We start from the raw sequence: 15362 nt of genomic DNA, 5'->3' as shown, positions 1-15362 counted from the left end.
GTTTTTTTTGTCTATAAAATTTAATTGAAACATGGTTCACGAAACATTACCCAGAACGAATAAAAAACTATCAATTCAGAAGGAACCAAAATTCATATATATAGATAAATTTTTATTATTGCTAATAGTTTTATATACTTCCCTTATTTTGTTCAACCTGGTGTATAGAAGTATTAAAGGTACAGGAAAGGTCATAACTAACACTCGACCAATGATATCGAAACTAAGCTTTGATTTGGGGTTTTAAAACTCACAACACAAATAAACAGGAAGTGATCGGATAATATCCTAATTCAGGAACACTTCGTCTTCGGAGAATTTTGAGGATATATACCCTATCGTATGATGACACAGTTTATCAGAAATGTTTGTATTTCTTCCAGGATATCTCAATCAGAGATAATTAGGTCACAAGACAATCAAATGACTTAGAGATTATAGATGCACCACCTCCCCCCTCAGCCAGCATGTGGATCTTGGTTACTACAGCGGTCGCCCTATGGGCGGTGTCCCCAATGCGTGCCACACCCCTGGACGACTATGTACATCGTGAGGACCCCCACTACCAGTACTCGGAGATCGGGTCGTACCGCGGCCCCGAATACACCATGTATACCCTGAATATGACATCACAAAAATGGAAAACGGGTAGGTTTCGATTGTTTACAAAAAGCATGATATTAAAAAAATAGGAAGACTTAAATGCATTAGTCAATGAATGGATGCACATTCATACAATGTCGTCGGGAAATTTTTGATTCGGCTTTGTTGTAAGGGATGTTTTGTTTGGGTGTTATTTCAATTTTTCGGGGAGGGGGAGGGGGACTGCATGGTTGAGATTGGTTGCGGTGAAGAGGAGCCTGTGAATTTTATTGGAGGGCATATCTCAGAGCATCTCAATTAATAGTTATGATGAAATGGATCTCAATGTTGTTTAAGTAGAACAAAAACTTGATAACGGAGTTTGAGATATACGTATCTGCTAAATTTTCAAAAGGAGACCCCTTAACTGTACTTACTTTACTAGTAATAACTATACCTTGTAACGATGACAATTCAGTTAAAATGTGACAATCTGTTATTAACAATTAACAAAATTATAGTTACTTACAGATAACATGAAGCTAAATCAAGATTTATTATAGGCAATATATTGAATACCAGTTTCATTATATATCGCGAGATCTTGATTTTCGCTTAATTTACACGACTCAGAACTCGCCATAAACAAATTTTAATTGTGAATATAAATTTAGCGGTTTTCAAAAATAGTGTGTTGCGCGTTAAAATTAACCTGCAGTTAATTATACGCTAATTATAGGTTAAGTATGTATACATGTACATGTAAAAAGTGTCAGAGAAGAAATATATGTTTAAGGTTCATTTCTAAAATTCTGCTTATAGTTGAATTTTCATTGATATTAAAATATGCTTGTCATAAATTCCCCATCTTTAACCCATGGTTATGCACCTACGCAAAACACACGTAAATGGAGACGATGCCACTAATTAATTTAATTGGAGATACCGCAAAGTTAGTTTTTAAAGTTTATTACATGTCAATTGTTATTAATTATATTGTTCCACGAAACTTTCCATTCCAGACAGAAATGCCACGATGTCGTAAATTCAAAACAAATTAGAATTCATCGGGAAAACATTCACAATTTCGTCACTTATTATTTGAAATAATACAGTGTATTAAATAACAATAAAAAGAATTTCATTTTGAAGGGAGAGATGAATGGTGGGTCATACAATATAATGAAGTTATGTAACTAAATTGACAAAGAGGCCGGCCAAAAATGTTTGATTTATGCGCTACCAAAATCACGACTTTCATTCCATTAATTGATGTATGATTTTTAATTTGATTTATGCTATTAGCGTAGCTTCTGGGATAATTCTAAAACATATAGAGAGTGAAATTGTTCAAGATTTGTTTTTGAATGCTAATCAGGAATGCAAATCTATTCTATGCTAATAATGCACTATATACGGTGTGTGTTATATCATTCACTGTGCACTTTTCTTTGAGAAAGAACAAATCCCAGATCTATCTCTCTCTCTCTCTCTCTCTCTCTCTCTCTCTCTCTCTCTCTCTCTCTCTCTCTCTCTCTCTCTCTCTCTCTCTCTCTCTCTCTCTATTACTAGGATTAAAATCTGGCAGTGTGTCTTTATGCCCAAGACATTAAATGATTTTAATGCCGTCGTTAAATTAAAGATAGTGTTACAATAATACTATTAACCTCCCACTACCACATCATTCTTTCATTCTTCATTACACTATCTTTTAATTTTTGATTTTATTTTTCTCAAAACAAATGGAAGAAACTCCATTCAGAAAAAATAACGTTTTTTTCTGTAAAATTGTACGTTGTTTTATTTGCCTTTACCTTCACCCCCTCCCCCCCCCCCCCCACAACACAGGAAACCACAAAAATATCATAAAATAGAAATACCAATGATGAGTTGATTTTAATCACTAGTGATAGTTTACCATTGCTTTCTTTTTATGGTCTTGCAGAGGCGGAAACGGATAGCCCAATCTGGTGGCACTATCTGACGGTGACCATCCCTGACAAAATCAACTACACCCAGGCCGCATTCATGCTTATCGACGGGGGGAGCAACACTGAAGAGTAATACATTTCTTGACTGACTTCATGTAGTCCTATGAATTTATTTGAAGGGGTTGTGGTATTGATTATGGAAACCCTAAATATTCAAGGTTGAAAGCTTTGCAATGAAAACAAAAGTGTGGTCCTTTAAAAATCTTAGATTTTTGATAAACAAAATCTGTCATGTGCAGATTTTTTTTTATTATCAAAAATCTAAATTATAGTTAGGGCAGGTGGTGTCTGTACATAGATAGAATTCTCAGAAAAAACGGCATTAATTTGTATTTATTCTAAAATATTTATAGAATGTGATGAAATTCTGATAAATGTTTGAATGTATTTGAATAAATAATATTGATTTGAAAAAGTAATGCGTATTATACCAGTGCAAATATATGTATGGATGAAAAAAATACAAAGATTATGAAAAATGTATAGGTACTAAAGATGGCACACATAAAATTGGCCGTGTTAACACCGCAGCAGTTGAAATGACATATTTGAATTGAAATGAATTTGAAATTATCCCGATTTTTATGGAACATACTTATGACAAAGTGTATTTTCCACAAATGTTGGTTGTGGAATTTTACTGAGGGGGGGGGGGGGTTAAAGTTGAGTTGAAAACTTTATCAAGAATTGAGGAATAGTGTATCATTACATTAAGGGAGTCAGGTGTTGTAAATAAAAGAAACGTTTGTTGTCAATGGTTATACAACGGCAGCCATAACAACAAACACATTTTTAAAACAGTGAAGACGTACTTTAGACTCAAACGAAACAAAGGTTTTTTAAAAAAAATGTACAAAACATGTAAGTTCTAGGACAAACCAATTCATCTTCACTAACTCCATTGACAAACAGTGTACTATACAATGGTCCGCAACAATGAGAGCGGTGCTGTGCAGCAATACATCATCTTGGTCACGTGACGCTATACTGGCATGCGCACTTTGTGGTAACCAAACACAGCCTCATTATGTTCGGCGGGATTTTTGGGTAAAATCGATGGCTGCATTTAAACGTCATTTGGAACAACTAATTCTCAGAATATATGAATAATAAAACTTAATTTTTTTAGTTTTGTTTTTGAAAAAAAAAATGTTTAAATCTGATTGTTTTAAAATATCTAGATATTTCGTTTGTTTAATTTGCTTTCAGTCCGCCAAAGATTACGAACAACTTCGTGGCCCTGACAACGGTAGTAGCTGTCAGCGCATGTACCATTGGCGCCGATTTGCGAATGATTCCCAATCAGCCAATCGTGTTTAAGGTAGACATGTCTGATTTTTTTAAAAAATATTTAGAATGGTTACTATACAAGTCTACAAAAACTGCAATTGCGAATCAAACGTTGAGCAAGTTTTGACCAGGACCATACACTAGACAATTTTAGAAATTGTATATACCTCATGGAAAGTAGCAGATAGTAGTTAAGTTACCACGCATAAGTTTAAGGCTTAAATTACTACACACTCCCTCCTCTACGGATCAAGAATTTGAAGATATTTGCGAATCAATGCCACTAGGCATGACATTTGAATTTTCCCCCGCTTGTTAGATGTTGGGTTATTCCCCCTTCCTTTCTTCACTTTTAAAAGATGTCAAATGCATATCTTATCAAATTGCATGTCAACTGAAAAATATGGATGTTGAATAACAAAACACAAATTAATGGAAAAACGACAACTTGTATCACTAATGAATCGCACTTTTGAAATTATTGATGCTTCTTGTTTTTATTTCTCTATTAATTACACGCATTAATCGTCAACATTTCATAAATTACATCTACATATTGTAGGAAAAAAACCCATTAAATTTATGGGTATTTGTTTCAACATTTTTTGCATTAAAAACACCCCATCCCATAAAACATCGAAAAAATACGCAGAATAAGCTTTTACTGTTGTATTGTGTCGCTTGAAAAAATAATGTTGACCGAGATTTCATTACTCTAGTTTCTAAAGGTCACCTCTTCCATAAATGTGTGATCATGTATAAATAAAAAATGTAGTAAACACAATTTTTGCATTAATACTCTAAAGTACTAGTATTAATGTATTGAAAAGAGAATACTTTTTATGATAAATTATGAACAAAATTCATTGTATATATCCTTTAGGACAAGGACTGCAATGGAAAATGTTACAATGTATATACAAATCTTTTCAATTACAGTCAGTACCCTATCTTATTTCTTCTTTAAACACGTAAAAATTGCACACTTCGAAGTTCTTAATTAAAAACAAATATGTTGGTAAATGAGACAGCAGATGTACAAACGATAAAAAATATCGGATTTTCCAACAGTAAAGTTGTCATAATAGCCTGTTCAGCCGATGACATTTCGAAGTGACCATTTCAGCAAAGGCAGCAAAATGTCAGCGGTAGAGTTGCTACTTTTCTCAATTGGCGACCATTTCGTCAAGGTTTGATTAGTGACGTCATCTGCCCTTGACATTTTCCAAATGCCAACAAGCTTTAGCCGAGTCATTATATCCCACGATAACTTTCAACATCCATTGACTTCAGTTTCATTGACCAGTCTTCCAAAACGGGTTCTTTTGTCCAGCCACTTTTATCGCTCTAGTCGCCGCCTCTTTATATTACGTAATAAACGGATTATGTAATGTCACTAATGATGCAAATAACCTGTTAAGTATGTCCTAGGCGAATATAATTAGTGTATTAATGGCTTGATGAATTGATTTTTTATCCGTATATCATTTCGAGTAACTGCATGAAAAACTATAATCATCAATTTAACACCGACAGCCTTCGGGTTTATATTAATAACCCAGGCATTAGTCGAGGTTTTCATCAAACAAAGAAGTTGATCAATAAGTAACTCTGATTTTATCCTTTATATATTTTGAAGGATGACCCTGAGAAAAGAAAAAGGAAAGAAGATGCCATAATCGCCTGGACGTGGAAGAAATTTATACAGAACACGTCTGATCCGGAAATACTACTGCGCATGCCCATGACAAAAGTATATGATAGCAGATGACACATCTATTTAATATTCTTTACCAAAACCATAAGTTTTATGCCATATTGAATGGTTTTTTTAAACAGGCAGCTGTTCGTGCAATGGATACAATTCAACATTTTGTAAAGGCTAAACTGGGAAATCAGGTTGAAAAATTTTTCATTGCCGGTGCCTCAAAGGCAAGTATTCTGTATATAGAACGTAGACGTATTTCACCTATAAGAGCACACACTAAATTCTATTGCAATCAAATGATTGAAAATGATGGCGACTGTGATATTAGAAATTGGAATGATGATGATGATGATGATGATGATGAGTTATTTCTATTTGTCAGAGAGGGTGGACAACATGGACAACAGCGGCTGTAGACAAAAGAGTGGTTGCCATGGCACCCATAGTATTGGACTTATTAAACATGGTTAAAGTAAATCACCTTGATCATTTTTATGCCCCCATGTCTGCTCCATATAAATTTTAAGATTCCTTTGCTTGGCAACGTCAAACGTCGTGCACTGGTCTCCCTAATGAGTCTTGAGATTATTAGGTCAAAGGTCATGGGTCAAACCACCCCGAGCTTAAGAAGATAATGTCCACTCAATAGTTTGAAAACCGTTCGCTTGACAGAACAAACTCTCAACATACACTCCTTTATCATATGAAGATATTTAAGTCAAATGTCAAAAGTCAAGGATGAAATTATCTGGACATAAGAAGGTGATTGTCCGTTCAATATCTTTCGATTTTTTTACGCGATAAAATTCAAAATTGACCCAAGTAGATTTCCTTTATTGTATTCCAAGACACGGAGTAGAAAGTCCTGACTTCATCTAATTATTTGTTATTGTTTTGAAATACCTTCAGTACCAGTGAGAATGGCATTGAGTACATAAAGATACTGCTTTTAATATTTCACCAGTCAAGAGCAAAACTAATATATAATCTGTATTCTAAATTAAAGATTTGTTCTATTCTCTTGTTGAAATCTCTTGTTTTATAGAGTTTAAATTGTTTTCGTTGCTTTGTAGAATCTCCATCACATGTACAGAAACCTGGGTGGCTGGACCTTCGCCTTTGATGACTACTTGGACGTCAACATCACAGCGGAGTTAGACAGCGAGGGCGTGGCCAAAATGGCCGCAATCATCGACCCTCTCTGTAATCTTTCTTGTCTTTAAACATTTTTTATGTCCTAACCTTTGTTTGATATATTCATTATCTGTGTAATAAATGAAATGATACAGTAAAAGTGGTCATTTACGCTTGTGGTAAAGTACGCGTTTTCTATCGTCAAACAATATGCTTGGGTATTAAATATGTGTTTTAGCACTCCAAAGTTGTTAGTTTTTTACCATACGAGCGGGGGTATTTTACGCGGTTTTAAGCTAACAGCGCAACTAGTGTAAATTTCATCCACGCTTAACTAGACACTTCTACAAGATAAGCTTAAGTAGAATGAAATTCTCATTATCTTGTAAGCAATGTTGGTGTGCTTTCGATGTGAAAATCTTGTTTTTACAATGCTTCAGCCTACAACGACAGATATAGGAACATCGCCAAGTTTATCATTACGACGGGAGGCGATGAATTTTTTCAGCCGGACGACGCTCATTACTACTTCGACCAGTTGGAGGGACCCAAATATCTCAGGTGCAACCACGTGTTGTTAAGAGTAATATGCATGCTACTAGAATACTAGTATATGCATGCCTTCAAGAAGGCGTCAGGGATTAAAGGGGTATACAGTGGTGTACATTTGTCTTTGGAAAGTGGGCAAAGTTCACTTATAATACATAGTGTAAAATGTATTGTTATTGTAAAATTAAAGAAATGGTATATTTATGGCTGTTATAAAAGAGTAAACATATTGAGAGAGAGAGAGAGAGAGAGAGAGAGAGAGAGAGATACATTAATGATATTTATGTTAATGATAAAATATGTATTTATGACAATAAAAAAAAATTGGCATATTGATAGGGGCCAACATTATAGAGTGGGTATTTTGAAAAGAACGTGTATATCCTGCCATTAAAAAGTGCACACATAAGAGCTTTTATTTTATAATGAATTTGAGAAACATCAAAAAAAGGAGAAAAAAAAGAGTTATGGCCACGTTCTCTTTGTGTTACAGAAAACTTCCAAATGCAGAACATAGCTGTGCTGGGCACGAGACAAGTTTGATGTTTTCTTTAAGAGCATTTTTTCTTCAAGTGATAAATGTGAGTACATTTCGATAAAACCACTTCCGGTTTTGGCGAATTACATTTATTCCATCAAATGCGTGTTTGATAGCAATTACACCCCTGCGAATGTTATTGTCATTTAAATTTTAGACCACGTGATTTTATTTGACCCTTTCAGTTTCGCAGTAAAAATCATGCCTCGTGTTTATAGTCTATTTCATAGAATCTAGGTATTTGTAGTCAAATATAAATCTAGAGGTTTATTGATTCTAAACTTTATCTTCATTAATAATTGGTGGATAAAATGTGTTCTAGAAATAAATGCGACAATACAAAAAATAGTTCTGTCTGCTTTTGCAACAATTAACATGCTTGTAGAGATCCCCCTGATGATTAATTTTCGATCCGCGCCTGACCTAGTAATAGCATTAATAGTGCAACAGACTATACTATTTTATGCAGAATGTTCCTTGAAAATGGCTCGATATACTAAGTTTTTATACAGAACAGACACCCATTATTTCTCTAAAAACATGGTATTGCACACCACAAGCATCAAACATGGCTATGATTTTATTAAGCAACCTAATGTTTATACTTTCAACCACTTTACACGTGGTTGAACACGAACGATAACTCTGTTCTGAATATTAGCGTTTAATATAAATAACCGCTAGATGGTGAAATAAGACATACATCTTGAAAGGTTTTCATGTTTTAACATAAATCCAAGTAGGATATGATATAAAAACGACCAGTACTTACGTATTTTGAGAATATTATCCGAGCACTCATACTTCCGCTCGAAATTTCACAGGAACTGAGCACATCTCGGTGAAGTCTCGTGAACTTTCATTCGGGCACCTTTGGATTTATTACATACTTAGCACCGATAAAGAAAACATTCCGAACACATTCGCAGGGGTGAATTAGGGGGAGGGGTATTGTTGAGTTTTGACTGGCATTCTGAAAATTAGATACCTAATACCATTATTTCAAGATATAATTTGTGTAAGAAAATTTCATGTAAGATTTTAAATTAACATTTAGGGAAGTATCGCAATGAATATATTTGGGAAGTACGTCATTCCGTTACATTATGTGACAGTAAACTATCCATAATAAAACGAGCTATTTATCCTCATTTTAAATGTATGCTATTTAAAAATGTAGGTATCAAATGTACATATATATAGGCGATTGAATCGAATACTTAACCGTTAAAATGGAGGTTTTTTTTTCAGAAGCTCTGTTTATACACGATCTCAGAAAAAAATATCTAGAATGAATTTTCTGAACGATGAGTTTTAAAATGTTTTAATCTATTTCTGTCTTAAAATTAAATAAAGTGACAGTAGTGACAAGCAGTAACAAGAACTTTACGTGGGTGTGTTTCTATATGTAAACATCATTTATCTTAAAACTACTGCAGCAAGTCTAATTGATTCAAAGAAAAAATATATTATTCTATTTCGTAAACTAGGCTTTTTCGGCGAAAGCAATTTTCATTCAAGATAACCATCCTTGATGAAATATTACCCTTAACCTCGTCAACTTTGGAAGATGCATGTGGTTAATTATAGCTTATTGTTATTCATTAAACTGAATCTTACATAATCATTATCAGTGTACTTCATCATGTTTATATATATTTTTTTACTGAACAGATGTATATGCATTTTGCTTTATTTCAGGAGACCCCGTTTCCTAAAATGAATTGGAAAAGAGAGTTCGTAAGTTTCATATCTGTAAAGATAAAGATAATCATATTTTTATACACGTATTTTTTTCTTTTGATCAATTGTTTATAATCAATATAATTATACAGACGAAGACTGGGGGGAAAATAACATTATTCACAGACAGAAAACCAAGAACAGTGGACGTTTACTATGCGAGGACGCTTGACGGCAAAAGGTAGAATTAAACTACAAAAAATAGATATTAATGGCAAAAGGTAGATGGCAAAAGGTAGATAAAAATGGCAAAAGGTAGATGGCAAAAGGTAGATATAAATGGCAAAAGGTAGAGAAAAACGACAAAAGGTAGAGAAAGATGACAAAGGGTAGAGAAAGATGAAAAAAGGTAGAAAAAGATGGTAAAAGGTAGATAAAACGAAATAACCAAAGCAACAGGAGCATTAATGATAATAAAATTGATCAAGTGAGAGCATAAATAGAAAGGTTGATCAAATTATACACGTTTCGAGATCCGTTGATAAAAGAGATGGGTTAGATAAAGTACTGAAAGCAACCTTGGTATAAAGGTGAGCAAATAATCAGGGTACTGGGAGCTTCAAAAGTAAAAATTGAATTCAAGGTACATTTGTACCGAGATCCTGAATGCAGTTCAGTATAGATGATAGTATGACGTTGTAAGTACACAGGGCTGTTTACCGAACTTGTCTAAAAGGCCGATCATTTGGCTATTGGTAGTGTTCCCTAGGTTGAACCGGACGAACTAAATTCTCTCCTTTGTGTCCGTTTGTTGCACCCGTTATATTATCTATAGACCTCAAATTTTCAAATCATCGAAAAAAGGTAAACTTAATCTTATGAAAGTGTCCATAGATAACCAAATAATCATAGTACTGAGAGTATCGATTGTTGATATGATAAAGTACATTCACAAATTGAAAATAAAAAATCTGCGTACCCAGAACGCAAATAATGTATTTGGAGTACCATTGTATGAACAAAAAAGAGAGCCTTAAAAATATTGAAACATAGATACATGCATGAAGGTAATTCAACGAATTCGGAGAAACAAAGAGTACACATTTCATTCTCTTAACCTTTGGTATATTTGAAACAAAGACAATTTCAGCACCGACACATTATGGAATGAGAAAATGAAAAATCAATTATATTATTCTAACACATTTCAATGTTACAAAATTCAAGGATTTTGGGGTACTTTTGTGTTTCTATTTAAGACGTGACTTCAGATTATTGGTCGCTTCATCAGATGATCCACGGAAGCCCTACCCTCATCCCGTGATATGGTTCAATGACAGGGCACAAGAATTGGTAGGTCCAATCAAAAACTCAAGGATTTTCATTTTCACTTTGAGCCTTGCTCAGCAGTTTTCAGTTTTTATTTTCTTTTTTGTTGCGATAAAACATGTGCGTGTTTACTGTAGACAAGTTATGCAAATGTTTAATTACATGTCACGAGACATGCAGTAAACTGTCCTCTCTCATGCATGATATTCTTATAAGAGACATTTTAAGTTTCATGTGTGGGGTTTGATCTGAAAAGTGCAAAGGCTTCTTTTATTCATGACCACTTTCATTTAAACATGCACGTTATCAAAGACCTGAAATAGCAATCTCTGCGGTATCATTACATGGGCAGCACTTTAATTCCAAAAAGGTGAACTGTTTCAGACTGGCCAAAAGTGGCAAAAAAAAAAAAATCCTAAAATGCATGCGTTATTCATCTGTGAAATTGATCAGAGACGAATCGAAGCTTCAAGAGGACCGCTGTGTTGTTAATTAAGTTGTTCACAGATGACATTGGTGATAGTTTGGCCAGGAAGCCAATACAAGATTCACGAGATAGAAAGAGGAACTCTAATGAGCGCAGGATAGGTTCGACAAGGAAACTCAATCCAGAACATCTAGCACTGACACCCATCTCAAAGATTTAAACATCAAGAGGTCTTTTCAAAAACAGTTTTATTGAATAAAAAGTAAGCCGGAGATATATAAATAAAAAAGCGTGTAAAGGGAAAGTTAAGATCTTGACATTTTGGTTCGTTTTAGGACTTTTTCCACAAGGGAATTTCCTGAGAAATGTGCAGTGTAAAGTGATAAAAATCTTTATTATAGTTTCTAGAATCTATAAATAAGATAATAGTCTATGATTTGAAGCAAGAATAAGATGAACTTTACCCACGCTCCTGTTCGAATGATAAGGCGTTTTTTTAACATGAACTAAGTCTTTGCACAGTTTTTCCGATTGACAACGAATTACGACACTTGTTTTATATGAAATATCATTATAGTGTAAAACACCCCACAAAAAGCGCTGCAATTTCCCCCTCAATATATAAAGATAGACTATTTCAGACGTATTTTTCTTTATTAAACAGGGTAACAACACTTTTGTTGCTGAATACGACAGTCCGCCACAGGGATGGCTGGCTTTTTTCATTCAAGTAAGTCAGCAGACGACATATTCAAGTCAGCAGACGACAAATTACTGCACAATATTTAATCTGCCTTAGATATTTTTAATATTTTGTTCCACCAAATGCAGACAATTGCAATTTTGATGTCTGTATTGGATGAAACAATTAGTGTATCAGGGGACTTATATTTGACATATATGGCTGAGTGATAATAACGTTCCCCGCGTTTTAAGGTACGTTAGAACTTCAATGAAAGGAAATTGATTTTGATTAAGTTCCCACCTTTGCATATTCGAATTGCATATAAGGAGCATTTATTTGATATAATCGAGGCTTGCGATATTAATAGTTATAAAAACAGGGAATTGGCAGAAATTCAATGTAAAGAGGTTCAGAAAAAAATGAACCGAGCTAGCAGAGACCTCGACCTTTGTCTTTTTTTAAAATAAGATTATTTCAAGAGTATATAAAACGTGAAATTCTTGCCAAAAATTACCACTGCCTCACACAATGATCAGTGTTGCTGAATTTTTCTTTATTGACCAGAGGTTTACTATCTGAAAGCAACGACAAAGAAACACTCGATGACATAAAGTACACTCTCGTTATTTTATGTCTACCTCAACAGATGCCATATGCCAGCCAAAGACTCTTTATGAGTCGATAACTCTTTATGTGTCGATAATTCCAAGAGCGAAAACCTTTATCAGACAAATACATACGTAATTAACCCAATAGGCCTTTTCTTTCTTTAAAAGCAGTGTTTCCGTAGCAAAACATAGAAAAAGTCGACAGTTTTATCAACATTATACTAATGAATGCATTCCATAAAGACCAGAAGCTGAGGTGTTGACAACCTCGACCTAATAAACCCCCTGAAGAGAGACTGACAATTCGATAATCTGGTCTGCTGATTTAATTAATTCTCGGTTGTATTAGGGGCTCTTAAGTTCATTGTTATTTTAGAACACTGTGGAAACATTAAATTTCGTGGGTGCAGATTTTCGTGGATTGCTTAAATTTTACAGGTTTGTTGGAACGTAATTTCGTTTATTCTCTTATTCTCTTTTAAAAAGGAAATATTCGTGGAGGTGGTTAATCCGTGAAAGAAAGGTACTCACGAATTCCACGAAAATTGAGCTACCAAGAAATCTAATGATTCCACAGTATATATATGGATTGAAAATCTGTATCTTTATGAGACTAAAGTAATGGAACATTTTTAAACAATTTTAATTATCTAGTGATAAACCTGAAACATGTTTCAATCTATCGCATTGTTATAACGCATGATTCACATTTAATTTTGTTTTGCTTATTTTTGTTCTTGTGGTAGGTGAGCTTTGATGGAGTATCAGATGCAAGATTAGAATTCACGACTGAAGCACAAATAATCCCGGATACATTTCCGTTCCCAGAATGCCACGGTTCCGGATGTAGAGGCAGACTCGTCTGATCTCATTTATATACTGCGTCATTCTATTTGTAGAGTCTGAATATCAATATGTCTGGTGCTGCACATCAATAAAAACGATTTTGCCACCATTTACCTACATTTAGTATTCTTTGTCTTTGGATTTTATTCACCCTATTTTAGATTATAGAAAAAAACCGATTTTTCAGATCAGTTTTCAGATGTGCATAGGGGTACTAGCAAACTGTGGTCGCTATAAATTATAAAAGATAAAAGTCAAAAGTATCATTTTAGCAAGAAAGGGCCAAACATGAAAAAAAATTGTACTTTGTTGCAAATTTTCATTTCAATATGGAAGACAATGTGTATGCGTATAATTCCTGATCTTCATTTGGGGATAGTGGAAAATTATTGCACCTCCCACTTTCTGGGTTTTCTTTTATGCAATGCAAAAAAAAAAAAAAACCACTGTGAAATGCCAGGCCTATTGAAGATGTTTCTGTTACAGAAAAAGAGATTATCCTGAATATCCAAAAAGGCCTCAGATATTTCACCGAAGAGGATTCTTGGTTACACAAATCAATACAGAGTATTCAGAAGACATAAGTCAATTAAGGCTTGAAAATGATTAGAACAAAAGTTATAGTTTTTTCCTGCGAGAACGAGAAACTAACTCATATTTCATTGCCATACAACATTTTTTTTTTAAAACGTGGCTGGGCTTATATTTTTGTATAAGTGATGCAAATTGCTTCTCTTGACACATCCCCTGGATATCTGTTGTTGTAATGACACTATTTTGTACATTTCACCACACTTACGTGTTAAATCGTAGAATGATGCTCTATTTTTTCGTCTCTTTCATTATTTAAAGTTGATATATTTTTTTTTTATTATCATATAACATTCATTCATTCTTTGAAATTTAATTCTTTAAATATTGATCGGAAAAGTTATTCTGATTTTATTTCAAATACTAGACAATTTACAATAAATAATTGAACGACAGGAAGTGCAACTGGGTAAAAACAAAGCTTAATGATCATATAAAAAATTTAAAAGATTTCTTATTAGAGGACAGATGGGAATTGGCGCCATTTGAACGTTTTGTATTTGGGACACGAGTGAAAATGTATAAATTATGACACGCGTTCATTTCATTTTTGAATATCAGAGCCGATGATTATTCACTATCTATTAAGGAATTTGGGAGCTGTTACTTGTTATCGGATATATACGTTAGAGGTATTTATGTTTAATAATTTCTGAATCATTAGATACTGGGAGGAGAACGTGCTTTCTATAATAAAATTGAAAACAATCACAGCCTGATTACACATAATTTGTGACATAAACGAAAAATCTTGATATGTGACTAATTAACCTAAGATGTTGCCACGACTTCAAAGCCTCACAAGAATTAACAACAAACAAAAATTACCAAACATTGTTTTCTTAATAAAGTGATTCAATTTTGAGCTTTAAAAAATGCAAAATATTGCAATGAATATAACATACGTATTATTAGAAGATGTCAGAATTTTTTTTATTTTAACCTTTTGTGCTACAATGTTGGAAATGTATACGTCACAGGACAAACGATTTTTCCGAGCGTTTGTCAGTTTATCAATAAAATCCCGCTATAACTATCTAAATCAGGTTTCATGGAATTAAATTGGATTTTAATGCATAAAACTACTTGATATCATATGAATATGATAATGATGTGAAAAGGGAATAGCATACAATAAAACTACAACTTTGAATTAGTAAATGCATTGTTTTCCCAAACCGTAACATTGCTTTATATTCTATACATACATTCATTTGTTGTGTAAATTTGATAAGAAACGACACATTCAATGCATAAATCTCTATGGCAATTCAGCTGAAAAATAACAAAAATTGTGAATTTCGATATTGATTGCTTCCCTGCGCCGGAACACTTCGGAAGCACCTTGTCAGCTTCACCGTATCCTGATAATAACTGGTAGGAAGCGGAAGTACGTCATCT

At 33.7% G+C, this 15362-nt stretch overlaps 1 protein-coding gene across 1 annotated transcript; it reads left to right on the top strand.

Moving 5' to 3' along the window:
• Positions 1-237: 237 nt before the first annotated feature.
• On the top strand, positions 238-13489 carry LOC105329471 (autocrine proliferation repressor protein A). Its single transcript, XM_011430744.4, has 14 exons — positions 238-648; positions 2528-2642; positions 3783-3894; positions 5503-5616; positions 5703-5795; positions 5954-6043; positions 6645-6774; positions 7146-7266; positions 7748-7835; positions 9494-9532; positions 9628-9716; positions 10735-10828; positions 11896-11961; positions 13271-13489. Exons 1-14 carry the CDS (start codon positions 468-470, stop codon positions 13388-13390), a joined length of 1452 nt encoding a protein of 483 aa, XP_011429046.3. The 5' UTR covers positions 238-467; the 3' UTR covers positions 13391-13489.
• Positions 13490-15362: the final 1873 nt, after the last annotated feature.

The sequence above is a fragment of the Magallana gigas genome, chromosome 7 (assembly GCF_963853765.1).
Source record: "Magallana gigas chromosome 7, xbMagGiga1.1, whole genome shotgun sequence".
Lineage (NCBI taxonomy): Eukaryota > Metazoa > Mollusca > Bivalvia > Ostreida > Ostreidae > Magallana > Magallana gigas.
The sequence above is the reverse complement of the archived record's forward strand: the minus strand, read 5'-3'. Positions and strand labels throughout refer to the sequence as shown.

What these genes read in the sequence shown, in the direction of transcription:
- LOC105329471 (XM_011430744.4), top strand. Translation starts at nt 468, where the DNA reads ATGTGGATCTTGGTTACTACAGCGGTCGCCCTATGGGCGGTGTCCCCA. An exon ending in TCATTGCCGGTGCCTCAAAG is followed by an intron (nt 5,796 to 5,953) that starts GCAAGTATTCTG and finishes TCTATTTGTCAG; the next exon opens with AGAGGGTGGACAACATGGAC. An exon ending in GGCTGGCTTTTTTCATTCAA is followed by an intron (nt 11,962 to 13,270) that starts GTAAGTCAGCAG and finishes TTCTTGTGGTAG; the next exon opens with GTGAGCTTTGATGGAGTATC.